Raw genomic sequence first — 15,356 nt, 5'->3', positions numbered from 1 at the left:
GAAGAATGCACAGTGCCTCAAAGACCCGGGACACAATGGTAAGCATATTAATATATATGAAAGCCCCAGAAAGGGGAAACAAGGGCTGAAAAAAATAATTGAAGAAATACTGGCCAAAAAACTGCCTAAATTTTATTAAAAGGATAAATCTAGAAATCCTAGGAACTCAACAGACTCTAAGTAGGATAAACACAAATTCAGACCTAGACACACCATGCTCAGACTGTTGAAAGCCAAAGAGAAAATCTTAAAAACAGTATAAGAAAAACAATTCATCATATATAAAGAACAACAGAATTAACAGTTGTCCTTTCATCATGAATAGTGGTAACATAAAGCAGGGGAATGACATATTCAAAATGCTGGAGGAAAAAAGTCAACCAAGAACTCTAAATATATCACATACTGTTCTTCAAATATAAATTTGAAATATATTCCAAAATCAACAAAGACTGAGAGAATCTGTTGCTGGAATACTTGCCTTACTTGGAATACTAAAGGAAGTACTACAGATGAAAGGAAATGACAACAGACCTGGCAACTAGAATCCATGGGAACAAAGAAAGGGCAGCAAAAATGATTACCGCGTCGGTAAATATAAAGGACTATAAATATACATTTCTTCTTCTCTTAAATTCTTTAGAAGACATATTGCCTTATTGTATAAAGCAATAATTATAACACGGTTATATATATATATATACACACACATATATACATATGTAAGACATAATAGCACAAAGGAGGGGCAAGGAAATGAAGCTAACCTGGGGCAAAGTTGCTATATTGTATTAGAAGTTAGTCAATATTCATGTGAAGTAGGCCGTAATAAGTTAAGATACCTATAATAATAAGTAGAGACACCACTTAGAAAAACAGCTAAAAAAATAGGTTTAAAAAACTAAAATGGTACCCTCATAAATATTTGTTTAATGCAGAAGAAGGCAATAAAAGAGCAATTCAATAACGAAAGATACACAGTAACCAAATAGCAAAATGGAAAATGCAAACCTAACAAAATTATAGTAAATTTTAATGCACCTAAAAACTCCAATCAAAGCTTCTTTGACAAAAAAAAAAAAAGCAACATCCAGCAATATACTGTCTTCCAGAGACTCACTTCAAATTAAAAGATAGAAATGGGTTACAAGGAAAAAAACAGAAAGACGTACCATGCAAACAGTAATCATAAGAGAGCTGGAGTGGTTGTAGTAATTATAGACAAAATGGACTTTAAAACAAGAAATACAGTAGATACAAAGAGGGATTTTTAAAATAATAAAGGGCCAATTCATCTGAAAGGTATAACAGATATAAAGGTATATATACCTAACAACAAAGCTTCAAAATACATGAAGCAAGAACTCACAGAATTGAAAGAAAAAACAGTTTAACAATTACAGCCAGAGATCACTCTTAATAACCAGTTGAACAAATAGGAATAAAATCAGCAAGGCTATAACAGACTTGAACAATGCTATCAACCAACTTAACTGACATTTTTGAACACTCCATCCAAAAAGAGCAGAATATACATTCTTTTCAGGTGCAAGTGAAACATTCCAGAATAGGCCATACGCCAGGCCATAAAACAAGTCTCAAGAAATTTAAAAGGATGGAAATCATTCAAAGTATATTCTCTGAAAACAAGTAAATTAAAAATAAATAGGAAACTTTGAAAATCTGTAATTCTAAGAAATGAAGTAACATACTTCTAAATAATCTGTGGGTCAAAATAAAAATCGCAAGGGAAGTTTGAAAACATTTTGAACTAAATGAAAACAACAATACAACATATCGAAACATATGAGGCGCAACTTAAACATTGCTTTGAGAGAAATTCAAAGCTTTATACATCTACACCAATAGAGAACAGTTTCATATCAATAACCTAAACTTTCACTTTAAGAATAGATAAAGGGCCAGGCATGGTGGCTCATGCCTGTAATCCCAGCACTTTGAGAGGCTGAGGTGGGCAGATCAGTTGAGGTCAGGAGTTCAAGAAGAGCCCTGCCAAAATGGTGAAACCACGTCTCTACTAAAAATACAAAAATTAGCTGGGCATGGTGGCACACGTCTGTAGTCCCAGCTACTCGAGAGGCTGAGGCAGGAGAATTGCTTGAACCCAGGAGACAGAGGTTGCAATGAGCCCAGATCACGCCACTGCACTCCAGCCTGGTGACAGAGCAAGTCTCCATCTCGAAAATAAATAAATAAATAAATAAATAAATAAATAAATAAATAAATAAATAAATAAAAAAGAAGAGTTAATTAGACATAAAGCAAGCAGAAGGAAGAGGGAAAAATCGATGAAATTGGAAACAAAAAAAAAAAAAACAAGAGAAAAGAGAAGAACCCAAAAGTTCTTTGGGGGAAAACAAATCAACAAATCTGATAAACCTTTCGATACACTAAGAAAAAAATGAGATGACACAGAATACCAAAATCAGGAATGAAAGGGGGACATCATTATCAAGCCTACTGAAATTAAAGGATTATGAGAATACTATGGCCAACTGTGTGAACAAATTAGACAATTTAGATAAAACAGCCAAATTCCTCCAAAACCAAAAACTACCAAAACTAACTAAAGAAAAAATGGAAATTATGAATAGCTCTATAACAAGAAAATACATTACTCAAAATACACACTCCTGTACCACCCCCAACACCAGCCCAGGCTAGATGCCTTCACCTAGTAAACTCCATCCAATATACAAAGAAGAAATAATACCAATACTCACCAATTCTTTCAGAAAACAGAGGCAAGGCAACACTTTCCAACTAATCCTATGGGACTGGTATTACCCTTTTACCAAAGGAAGACAGAGAGCATGGCAAAACAAGTGGTCAATATCCCTCATGATCATACACATGAAAATCTTTAACGTAGTATAAAATAAAATAAAAATCGAGCAACATTAAAAAAAGGACTAAATATCATGACAAAGTGGGATTTATGTGATCATGATATCTACAGGGTTCCTGCCTCCTTTTTGTTCTGCCATGACCTTTCAAACCAATGTACATCACTAGTCATAGTTTGGTTGTGTAGTCCCTTCATTTGCACACTAATAAGTTGATACCTTCATATTTATTAATTTATTATAATAGAATTAGGTTACTTTATGACATACACCCTATACCACACCCTATCTCCAACCAATTGGATGTAGGATATATGACATAAAGTAACTTAATCCTATTGAGATTATAACTATCAAAAAAGATTGAGGATACTCTAAAAGGAGAAGAAAGCAAGAGGACTTCCAATTTCAACCTTAATGTTGAGAGTTTAAATAACTGACATAGATTTTGAACCAAGTGGAAAAGGTAGGTGAGCAATGAGCCTAGATTCTAAGTTTAGTAAAAACCAGGGCTTAAAACAATCAAGCACCAACTAGATCCATAGTGAGCATACACTTGGCTGCTCTAGAGTTTTTTCACTTCTAGAGTGAGAGATGATGACAGCCTGTTGGAGAAGGGGCACTGTATCTTCAGGAATATAAGCGAGACTTTGACAAGATGGTTTGTTCCTTACTATAGCTGTATGTAAATTCAAGCACTGAAGTCCAGGGCCAATTTTTAGACTTATTTATCCCTGGTCAAGAGTTAAGGTGACAGAGCTTTCCAAGTCCAAAAAGTTTTCCTTCTAGGTTCTTGCTTTTAGAGATGGTTATCAGGAGGCGGAGGATGCATCTTGCCATCACTCCATCACCACCTAAGTTATCTGGCTCTAGGTGGAAAAATACACTACATTAGCCCCCAAATACAATCCATAATATAGTAGGTGTGGGTTATGTGAGAGAAAGCTATAGTTAACTGTTTTCGGAAGCACTTGCATACAGCTAAATGTTCATATCCATCGCTAGGGATCTGAAAAAGAATTCACCTAAAAACAATGATATTTAGGTAGTCATTCATTTCTGCAAGTATTCTTCAGTTTAGAATTATAACCTTTAACCTAGAGCATTAATTAACCAGTTCTGCACTATAAATGAATGCAAAATTCTAATCGTTTTACATTTTTTGCTACATGACAAAACTTATCTCCATTTTTCAAAAGGTCGTGTTTCAGATGAAAAAACAAATGTGAAGCCATAAAAGAGACAAAGTTTTTGGATGTCACAGGTGATCTGAAATAATGCAAGAACTAAAAAAATTCAGACTAATATTTAAATAATAAAACCAGGACACAGCTACATATTTTGTAGTAAACCCTGGAAAAAATCTTTTCTCTAACTGAAAACAAAGATCAAAATTTTGAGTAGATATTTCTAGGAAAAGTCTATGTAGATTAAGTTTATAGTCTTAATTTCAAAAACCAAATCTGACTAATACATACAAATCATCAAAATTTGTGTTTTTTTTCTGGGTGAATTTCAAACATGATGCCAATATGACATTTCTGTATTCTGAACTACAAAATAATTCATAACAATCATATAGACCATATGCAAGTTTATTTAAATAAGTTAACACTGCAGAGTGAGTCAATTTATAAGTATAAAAATAGATGGTTTAGCAACCAAAAGTAAGCACCACACAAAAGCAGATTATACATACACCATCAGGCCTTTGGAATATTAAGGCAATATAAATATCTCAAGTAATTTTAGGAGAATGCGTTACTCATATAACGGATGTTATTAAAACATCTCAAAAGAGGCAGGGCTCACAACTTTTTTCAGTATGAGGTCTTCCCTTCCATTTTTCTTAATATATTAATGATTCTTCTTAAATACCGTACCATAATTAGTCTAGATTAACAAATGGGCTATCAAAGCCACTATCTTGTTGGCTAGATAGTGGAACAATTAATTTTCTTGAAGGCTGCTGACACACTGAAGATGGTAATGTACTGCTCAGTTTTTTGAAATCTGACTTTAATCTATCAGCCTTATGATGAGATGGGTGTCCACGAGTCACACTGATCTTTCCTGGCTCCAAATACGTGGTTTCTTCTGACAGGTATGGAGTTTGATCATGCTGACATTTCATTGTTTGACAAATCATATTACTCTTCTCCGTGTCTGAAAGATAACCGGATGGTAAAAACTGTTTGGAATTAACAGATTCATTTGGTATTTCCAAAGTTCCTTGTGGCCTACCATGTACAAATGATGCTTCACGACTGTCAAAGGATAAGGTTGCACTGCTGGAAGGCCAGCCCAAGCAGTCACTAAGGTCCCCTCCATCTTTTACTGGAGGTTCCTGAACATCCAAACCTTGACTTTTCTTAGATGCAGCATTTTCACTTTCCATGAGTGGATTGCATTTATATACTTTTAAACCAAGTCTTTCATTAGAATCGCGAAAGGTTATATGCATGCATCCTGATTCAGAAGGACTAGGGGTACATCTAGGTGAGGGTTTATTTCCTAAGGTTCCAAGAAAGGGGTACGCAGCTGAATGTGGAAGTGATTCAGAACCATTATCACTGAGTAGGTCTTTCTTCTTGTGCAAACCAAAGCCTCCTTCACCTTCGCAAGGAACAAACTCAGGAGAAACGTTCCTTGGCAAACTGTGTAGGTGCTTGCAACTACCATCCCCAAACTGGCATTCCAAATGTGTCTCTTTGGATCCCACATGCTTTATGCTCCGATGTTCTGAGTTCTCTAACAGTCTTTGTAAGTTACAAGCTGCCCTCCTCTTGGGAGCTTGTTCACACACACTTCTGGTGATGGTGTTTACACTATTTGATTTGCTTTCAATACAACATAGTATTTTCTGATTCACATCATTTCTTTTTGATTTTTCAACTCCAACCAGCATCTCTGAAGTTAGGGGCAGTGCAAGGAAACACGAAATTAAGAGAAAATTAATATTTAAAGGGAATCCTTGAACCAAAAAATAAAAAAAAATTAAAAATAAGAAAAAATTTATGTTTTTATATTGTATTGCCAAAGAATGCTTATAATCTGTAATCATTCTTAAACAAAATACATCAATGCTGGACATGAGAAAATATTCTTTTACATATATCCACTAGATAAAGCTTGGTAATTTTGTTACTAAAATCTGACATATTATTATTATTGCTATGCACCTGACCTATCATTTTCTGCAATAGATGCTATAGCATTTCAAGATCTAGCCACAATGTTTTCAATCCTGCCCTGATTCTGTTATCAAGAATGGAGTTTCTGACAAGTTTGCTCAAAGAACCCCACCCACCCAATACCTACACATACACTTCTAGAATAGCTAAATAGACTTTCTGATTTAATTACCTAAGACACTAAATCTGATCAAAGACCAAGCAGCCACATAGCATGAAATTAGAGGCATTGTATCTCAGAGTAGCAAGCCCTGGTCCCTAGAGTCCATGAAAAGGATTTGCTTCTCTACTGGGGACATTATGTCCACACTGCTGCCCCAGATCTAGAAAATTATTTTCTTGTTATATGCTACTGCCTTTTCATACCTAGGGTTCACATCGCCTTTCCAAAATTTATACAAATAATCTTTGGCTTGTACATGAGAAATGTTTACCAACATCAGACTCACGGACCCCTGAACAATCTCAGCTTCAAGTTTTCCAGAGGTTCAAAAACCCCATTTCCCCACTGATATGTTAAAAATCTCCCAGTGTGATTGGGAATTTACAGTTTTTTTCAAGTATTTCTATCAGCTCTTGCTTTATATAAAGCTGTGTTATCTACAGAAAGAAAAAAATTATAGTTTCTTGGGAGACTATTCCATTATCACTATGAACTATCACCTTTGTCCCTTTTAATGCTAACTCTAATTTATCTAATCTTTCATTTGCCTCTATAATTTATCTAATATCAACACTGCATTTGCTTGGTATATCATTCTCCATCCCCTGATTTTTAATTTTAGATGTTCTTCTTGTAAAAATAGCAGATTTCCGTATTTTTAAAAACCCTATTTGAAAGTTGTGGTCTTTTAATAACTGAGTTTAACCTATTTATATTTAGTGTGATTGTTGATGTTTCAAACTACTATTATGTCCTACTTACCCATGCTTTCTAGGTTTTTTCCTCTTTCCTGATTTTGTTAGATTGAAAATGTTTTTTTCCAAGTTTTTCCTTTACCAATTTTAAAGTTATACGTTCTATGTCTTTGTTGGTTACTCTTACTTTTTTTTTTTTTTTTTTTTTAAGACAGGGTCTGCTCTGTTTCCCAGGCTGGAGTGCAGTGGTGCAATCACAGCTCACTGCAGCCTTGATCTCCCAGGCTCCAGTGATCCTCCCATCTCAGCCTCCCAAGGCACGTGGGCTCCCATTTCCTGCTTGATATGGCTAGCCACCTGGAGCACTGCACTGCTCCCAGATTCTTTGTTCCTGTTGTTGTTGCCCAGCTCAATATTGAGGTTGGGGAAGGGAGGGGAGAAGAAGAAATAAAGAGAGGATTAACCCTACCTGGTTGCTGTTGGTTTAGAACATCAACTAATTACCCCATTCATATCCCCTAGGCCCTCTATTTCTCCTGGAACATATCACCCTCATATGTGGAACAGTTTTGATATTGCTCCTACTTGCAGTTGTCATCTCCTGGTGGTTTTGAACTGAGGTTTCCATCTTCCATCCTATACTGTCTTCTTTCTCTCAGGGATTTCTTGTAGCTTCTGGTCTATCCACTACAAGTTTTTCTTTTTGTTTTTTTTTTTTGTTGTTGTTGTTTTTTGAGACAGGGCCTCACTCTGTCACCCAGGCTGGAGTACAGTGACACAATCATAGCTCACTGCAACCTCAAATTCCTGGGATCAAGGGATCCTCCCACCTCAGCCTCCCAAAGTGCTGGGATTACAGGTATGAGCCATCATGACTGGCCCATTGCAACTTTTAAAAATCTACTTATAATTTCTTATTTTTCTCATTCTTTATTTGCTGTTGAAACTCTCTTCTATCATTTTGAGGGATGGAAGCAGCAATAGAAAGCTGGTGGGCCTGCTCAGTTTGCCTACTTGAATCGGAAACTATGCACTCTTTCTGTGTAAACTTCCAGTTTAACTAAAACATACACAACTTCATAAATAAACGCTCACTCCTTACCTTCCCTGCCTTTTTCATACTGAAAATATTAAGTAGCTAAAAAAGAAGAGATAGAAAAACCATTTGGTGACTCACTTTGACATACCTGACTGTGTAGTTTTGCTCTCGGACTTCCTAGAAATAGGTGTTTCCAGCAATTTTGCCATTGTAGCAAGTTTGCTAGCAGCATTCATAATCTTTTTCTCAGCCCTGTGGGGAATTCCAGAACATTAAATATATAGTTTAAAGGAAAAAATGAGTTGCCTTAGCCCCATGGTTTCTGTTTTCCTATTGGCTCTGCCAACATTTCGGGTAGCACAGCCATAAACTTCTCTTAACCCCTATGGCTAATCATATAGAAATAGTTCATTTAGTGGTTAAGGAAACTGCTTTAAAAATTACAACATGTTGTCCTGGTAATCTCAGGACACATTGTTTAGACTGAACTCACCCTTCTTTTCCATCATCCTGCAAAATCTGTTGGAGGCAAATCAAATAATATTTGCGCATCTTTCGGGCGGTTTCTTGACGTTCTCGCAATACCTCTGCTTTTACCATTTCTGCAGCTCGTTCCTTACTCTCCTGAATATAACGAAGCATGTCACCTATAGGGCAGTGAGAAAATGCCCACAGAATGTATGTTTATTAGCACTTTTTCAGAAACAGGAGGGGCAGACTTCAGATCAATTTTCTGGTAGATGAAGTGATTATAAGTATAGTTTAAACATTATACTTTACACAGTCATTAAAATGGAATATTTTAGATCATCATTTTGGTAGACTCAAATGAGAAGTACTCTATAAGTTCTTTCGGAACGATAACAGCTACATACAGTAAGGAAACATGGCATATTCCCCAGCTAAATTTTGTCATATTCTAAAACACTTAGCGAAGAAAATACCGTAAATATGAGGCACAGAAACTTAGCATTTCAATTGTACATTATGTCCAGTTAGGAAAAGAGAAATATAAAATATAGAGAAAAGATTAAGCAGAAAGAAAGGAAAAAGCAAACACAAAGACAGAAGAAAAGGAGGCAGTATGAGCTGGAGAGACTCGTTCTTCTCTCGTGCTCTGAAAATTTAAGTTCCCTTATTTATTGAAAATTCTTGCAGCAGCACTTTTGGAGCATCTAACTAAATACAATATTACAATTCATAAGAGATATGTACAAAATGAGACTACAAGGAGGGTGATGGGACTTACAGTTGGCCTCTGAAATTTACATATAAACATAGCCCACAGCTTTCAAGTTTTTTTTTGTTTGTTTGTTTTTTAACTATTAGCTAAGGCTAACTTTTTTTTTTTTTTTAAATAAATCCAAGACTACATCCTACATCTAGAATTTCACCATCTCTGTTATAGTAAGGATGCCAATTCACACAGGAATCTCCCTCTGAATGTCAGTAAGCATCTGAAAATCAGCAGTTCTATGCAAAAATACTCACTGGGAGACTATTTTTCATTATTTGAAATGGAAAATGAAATGGAGTACATGTCAACACAAAACCTCCAAACAACTTTCTAAAAAATAACTAAAACATAATATACAGGTTATCATGTTAGGATGAAAACATTCTTAAAATTCCACTGCCCAATTAATATATTATTAACAAAAAGTTGCTTTGCTTATAGCAATATGCCCTTTGTTAGCACCAGTAACAACAGAGAAGCAAATTCCCTTCTTAATACCGAATGAGCTTTGCAGAACATTTACACGTGATTCTGAATCTACCAATTATATACGAAACTTCAGACTTTTCCTGCTCTTTTTGTTAAAAAGAAATGTAATTTTAGAGGCTAATATACATTTTTCCTATATAAACGCTACTTATTGTTTTGGGACATATATCCATTCTACGCAATTTTGTAATTAAAAACCAAGACGTATTCAAAACAGGGAAAACACACATCAGGAGAATGCTCTACACGATATGCTGGCACAACCTGGTACTGACAAGGACTTGATAAATTTATAGCTACGAGAAACAATAACCAGAAACAACAGAACAACTGCTAACTAGATCCACTTCCAAGTCCTTAAAAGTTTATGGTAGGAGGCCGAGTGCAGTGGCTCACACCCATAATCCCAGCACTTTGGGAGGCCAAGGCGGGTGGATCACCTGAAGTCAGGAGTTCAAGTCCAGCCTGGCCAATGTGGTGAAACCTTGTCTCTACTAAAAATATAAAAATTAGCTGGGCGTGGTGACACACGTCTGTAATCCCAGCTACTCAGGAGGCTGAGGCCAAAGAACCACTCGAACCCGGGAGGCGGAGGTTGCAGTGAGCCAAGATTGCACCAGTGCATTCAAGCCTGGGTGACAGAGTGAGATTCTGTCTCAAAAAAAAAAAAAAAAAGAAGCTTATGGTAGGAAGTAATAGTTAATTGCTCATTTAAAACCCATGTGACATTTTCTTTACTACAAATTAGTTAAGTTGTAAGATTATTAAATTTTCAGTTTAATATTAGTATCCAAAAAGAAACAAGACAATCAACAATATAAACATAAGACTATTCTCATGTTACTTCCAAAAGACATTATTTGGGCAAAATGATCAATGACTACATAATTTTGCAAAGGTGTCAATAATCTCTTCTCAGATTGAAGAAAAAGGTAATTTGGAAAATTCCCTAAAAGTCCTACTGCTGGTAAACTCTGAGTTTACTTTAACAGCCACAATAAAAAAGGCCCAAGCCATCCTTAAAATCTTGGGAATCTCTTAGGGACTTACGTTTAATTTTTTTTACAGCTTTAATGTACTGCCCACGAAGTTCTTCCAAGGCTCCCCGACTGCATGGCAGGCAAGTGTTTTCAATGGCTCCTGCTGACAATGACCTAAAAAACAAACCAAAGATTACAAAAACAGAAATGCTAAGTGAAAAATTTCATTTGAAAAATATGTATGTATCCATATACTCTAATAAAATTAACTGAGAAGTGCTAAAAAAAAACTAGCATAAAAGAATGTCCACTATACAGTTATTTAAAATAGGGGAAAAATGGAAATGACATAAATGTTATGGTTGCTTCAATAAATAATGGTAAATCCACATGAAAATGTATGCAGGTATTGAAAAACATATGTAGGAGAATATCTAATAACACAGAGAAATGCTTATCTAGTAATATTAATAAAAAGCTACAAAATACCTTATACTAGGGTCTCAATTTTAAAAACACATTGTGCACGTGGAGTATGTGTAGAAAGAGGCTTAAATGATATAAAACAAGAGGTCACTAGAGGGTATCTTCAGGAAATAAAGTTTTGGGGGATTTTCTTCTTTTTTATACTTTCTGCTGTATAACCCAAAAAAATTGATACTTAAAAAAATTTAAAGATACCTGTACTTAGATTTCTTTAAAATAGCAGTTTAAAATAGTAAAAGCATACCTTGGTGGTGTTTTACAAAGCGTTCGCAGTTCTTCCAATTTATTCTTCATGTCGTTGTTTTCTTCTATTAATTCTTCAACAACTTTATTATTCTCTTCTATAATAGAAAGTTTATAGTTTATAGTATATTAGACAGTTAAAATTTTTTAAGCCTTCTTTTCCCTTAAGTTCCCACTACAAAGGTTTATAGAGGAGACTGTGTAATTTCCAGTCGCTCTTCTGTAATGTTTGTTCCCTTAGAAACCCTAGTCAGACCATTCCTTTGCTCTGTTTTCTCAGCACTTAAAATCTGTATCCCATCTTCTTCTTGCTTTGGGTTACACACTGTCCTGGAATTGGGTTTCAACTGTTTCAGATGCCTGTGTTTTGTTTTCCAACTGTACTGAAGCTCTGTAGAAACCTACTAGGTTTTCTAATTCCATGTTCCCTGTGGATCCTGGTAGACAGTTTATGCTCATATAAATGAACATTGAACATGCACCTCAACATAAAACAAAAAGAAAATTAACCTAAAGTAGGTCTATTTTTCAGAAATAATGTAAGATTTTCAATTCTTTGAACTTTTAAAAAGAGGATGAGGAGACTGACAGAATCCATGTGATATGAAGGAAAAACGCATGAATTTCAGAGTCAAAGACATCAGTTTACATTCTAACTCTGCTGTTTACAAGGTGGATAAGTCTAGGAAAAAGTAACCTTTCTGAACCTTTCTTCACATGTTAACTTACAGATTATAATAGAAATAAAACAACAAATGCACAACACCTACACAAGGCCTGGAAATACCAATATAAATGTGAACATGGCATCTTGTGTTTCCTATGATGCCACCCTCTCAACACACCATAACTTGAGGAACAAAATTACTCTATTCCCCCTGGTGATGGATATAACTTTTTGTTTTAAACAACTCACTCCCACTCCATCTATTTTTCAATAAACACTACCAAGAGAGTGGAAAAATGGAATTTAAGAAACAAAGAAGCGATCTCAATAGCAAAGATATAATAACCTACTAAAGTTATATTAAGAAAAAATTTCAAACTATTGGCTTAAATTCTGGCCCTGACCCTTTGTATCAGCTCGTTGTTTTGAGTGATATATCAACTTTCTTTCATTTGCAAGTCTATGAGTTTTAAAAGATATCAGCTTCAAAAAGCACTGTGTAGAAGAGTATGGTGCTAAATATTATTTATAAATAATAATCATATCCAACTGCCCTTGTTGCCATATTACGTAAAACAAATTGTCTTGGTTTTCATCATATTTTAACATATCTATGTTGTAGATACATCTACAGTAGGACAAATAACTGATTTACTCTCCTGGCCTCTACTGAAGAGCTAAGTAATCACAAAAGGAATTGCAGTTGTTAAATTTTTAATCTCAAATTCTTAAAACCCTTTCCGGCCTTCAAGTAATTATTATATCTTAATAATAAGTAATAAGAGTAATAAGTGCCTTAGTAATAAGCAGTCAGCGGTAGTTACAGGTGGCTTCTCTTAGTCAGCAATATTTCCCAACTTGTGCTATGATGCAGCTGTTGTGCTAAGTGCTGGAACAGGACTTGATCCTTATTGCTATAAAGTCTACTCTCCAAAGGGAAGTACAGACAGCAAATAATTACAAGGATGGTGAATGTTATAAAAAGCATAGGAACTATGGGGAGTGTGTAACAGGAGGACTAAACAGGTCTGCAGTGGTTAGCAAAGTCTCCCTGAGGAATAATGTATTGGGGAAAAGATGAGTAGGGGTTAGCCGGCCAAATGAGATCAGCATGTTTTGGCGAAGGGAGAAAACAATGAAATCCATGCTATGGCTCTACTGAGAGAAATTAAGACAGCTAGGGGAAGACAAGGCTGGAGGGGCTGGCAGGCGCTGGATCAAGATCTTTTTAAACCCTGTTAAACTAAGTGGTTTTGGTTTTATACTGAAGGCCATGGCAAGCCACTGAAGAGCTTTAAGCAGGAGTGTCATGTTTCAATTCACTTTTTAAAAAGGTTGCTTCAGCTACCCTATGCAGAATGGATTAGAGGAGCTAAGACTAGAAGCATAAAGAGTCAGGGGATTATTGCCAGGGTCCAGGCAAGAGGAAGAAGTGGATGTACAAAATAAACTTACTAAGCTGGTCTTTTCTGAATGGACACCATTATTTAGGACCCTGGCATTTTCTTTTTTGTCCATTTAAACATTTATTATCTGGTATGGGGTGGGCACCAGGGCTATTAGGATGAACAAGATATGGCATATTCCTTCTCCTCAGAAAATTCTTGGAGAATGTGGAGAAGGTATCCGACAAGTGACCAAACAATTAAAATACAGAATGATAATAGTGATAATAGAGGAAGAGCCAATGCTACAGGGCCGCATACGAGCAGCCCACTTCACCCTGATGAGGGAAAATCAAGGAGGGCTTTGCAGATAAAGCATCTTCTGAGTTGAATCCTAAAGGAAGAGAGTAAGACTACAAAGAATGTTGGGAAAAAGTACAGGACAGAATACAAACATTATATGCAACGAAGGTCCAGCAGTAAAAGAAATAGAACCAGCTCAGGAATCGGAAGCACTTCAAATGTAAAGAGTAGAGCGTATAGGCTATAAGCAACAGTGAAAGGTAAGAAGGAGCAGTGATCTAAGCCCCAAAACTTCCCTTCTTTGGAGGGGCAATGAGAAATGGTAGAAGATATCCCTTTCCAAATGCCCTCACAGCATTATGATGAATGGACTAGACGAAGGCCAGTCCAGACCCTCATGCCCTTGTTTATGCCTTTTCCCTCTATCTCAAACGCTGTTCTCCTTGGCAAACACCTGTCTTTCAAGGCTTAGTCAAACCTTTCTTAACTTTAATAAGAGGTAGAACTAACAATCCTTCTTCTTAAGTACACACTGCCAACAGCATTCAATGTTTAATTATTTGTTAATCTGTTTTTAGATCTCCTCACTTAACCAAAAGCTTCTTGAAGGAAGGGAACACATCTCCACCAGAACTGGAATTTTGTATGATTTATTCACTGCTGCATCTCCAGTGCTTAGAAGCCTGCTTGACGCATACTAGGCCCTCAACATCTGTTCAATCAAGAAAGGGAGAAAGGAATGTGACCTTTTAATCAGAGCTGAAATCTTCCTCTTTTGAGTTTTGTAATAATAATTTGATTAGTAAAAATGAGATCCAAATTAGTTTACATTAATCCCAAAAGAGGATCAGTGCACACATTAACTAAAATGTCACATTTGAACATTTCAACAAGGATCAAAGAGATTTATATTGGTAGCAGTGCTACTTTAAATGCTGACCTCCAATTTTTTCCACTACAGCTTTGTGCTTCCTTTCTAAATGCTGAAGATGCCTACAACATTTCTCCAGTTTTCCTTTCAGATCTTGACATTCCTGCTTTGCCTTTTCAAGTTCTTGGAAGCAGTGTCCACAGCATAAATCCTTAATTTCAAGGATCTTTTTCTTATCTGCAAAAATTAATGACAGAAAACTTTTATATCAGTTTAGACTAAGAACTACCAATAAAAAAGAAAAGATGGAAAGAAAAGCAGATGACTCATGACTAAAGGCTACAGCACGACTGAAAGAGTGTGATGCTTAAGATATAGAGACATGGGCTTACGTACTGTTTCTACTGCTTACTGGCTGTGTGACTTGGAGCATATTACTCAACTTGTCTAAGGTACCACTGGATACAACCATCTACTTTAAAAATAGTCATGAAATCTATTGCTCTGGATCTTGATACCATTCCCTACTAAAAGGAGTCAAGGATCTTCAAGAAATGGCTAACTCCAGTACTAGGAGAGGGTATATACAAAATAAGACTGAAATATCTTCCTATGCCAGAAAGGAAGAAAGTACTCAAAAATACAGGCATGTTGCAAGGACATAGGAGCCAGTTTGAAGGAGCTCCACTAGCTGAATCTGGGACAATCTGAGCACTAATTAAATATAGTAATGAATT

At 35.8% G+C, this 15,356-nt stretch overlaps 1 protein-coding gene across 2 annotated transcripts in view; it reads right to left on the bottom strand.

The window, feature by feature from the left end:
* Positions 1–4,444: 4,444 nt before the first annotated feature.
* The window catches only part of CEP152 (centrosomal protein 152), a 74,101-nt gene continuing 63,189 nt past the window's right edge, over positions 4,445–15,356 (bottom strand). The window contains exons 23-28 of one of the 2 annotated variants that reach the window (XM_023227232.2): positions 14,689–14,856; positions 11,395–11,491; positions 10,735–10,838; positions 8,452–8,605; positions 8,107–8,210; positions 4,445–5,777 (exon numbers count right to left, since the gene is read on the bottom strand). In XM_023227232.2, coding sequence (XP_023083000.2) covers positions 4,756–5,777; positions 8,107–8,210; positions 8,452–8,605; positions 10,735–10,838; positions 11,395–11,491; positions 14,689–14,856 — 1,649 coding nt within the window. In that variant the 3' untranslated portion in view covers positions 4,445–4,755. Of the gene's footprint in view, positions 5,778–7,128; positions 8,211–8,451; positions 8,606–10,734; positions 10,839–11,394; positions 11,492–14,688; positions 14,857–15,356 lie in introns of those variants that run through there. The other variant, XM_023227234.2, reaches the window with a different exon arrangement.

The sequence above is a fragment of the Piliocolobus tephrosceles genome, chromosome 6 (genome assembly GCF_002776525.5).
Source record: "Piliocolobus tephrosceles isolate RC106 chromosome 6, ASM277652v3, whole genome shotgun sequence".
Lineage (NCBI taxonomy): Eukaryota > Metazoa > Chordata > Mammalia > Primates > Cercopithecidae > Piliocolobus > Piliocolobus tephrosceles.
Note: the sequence above shows the minus strand (reverse complement) of the source record. Positions and strands in the feature narration are given on the sequence as shown.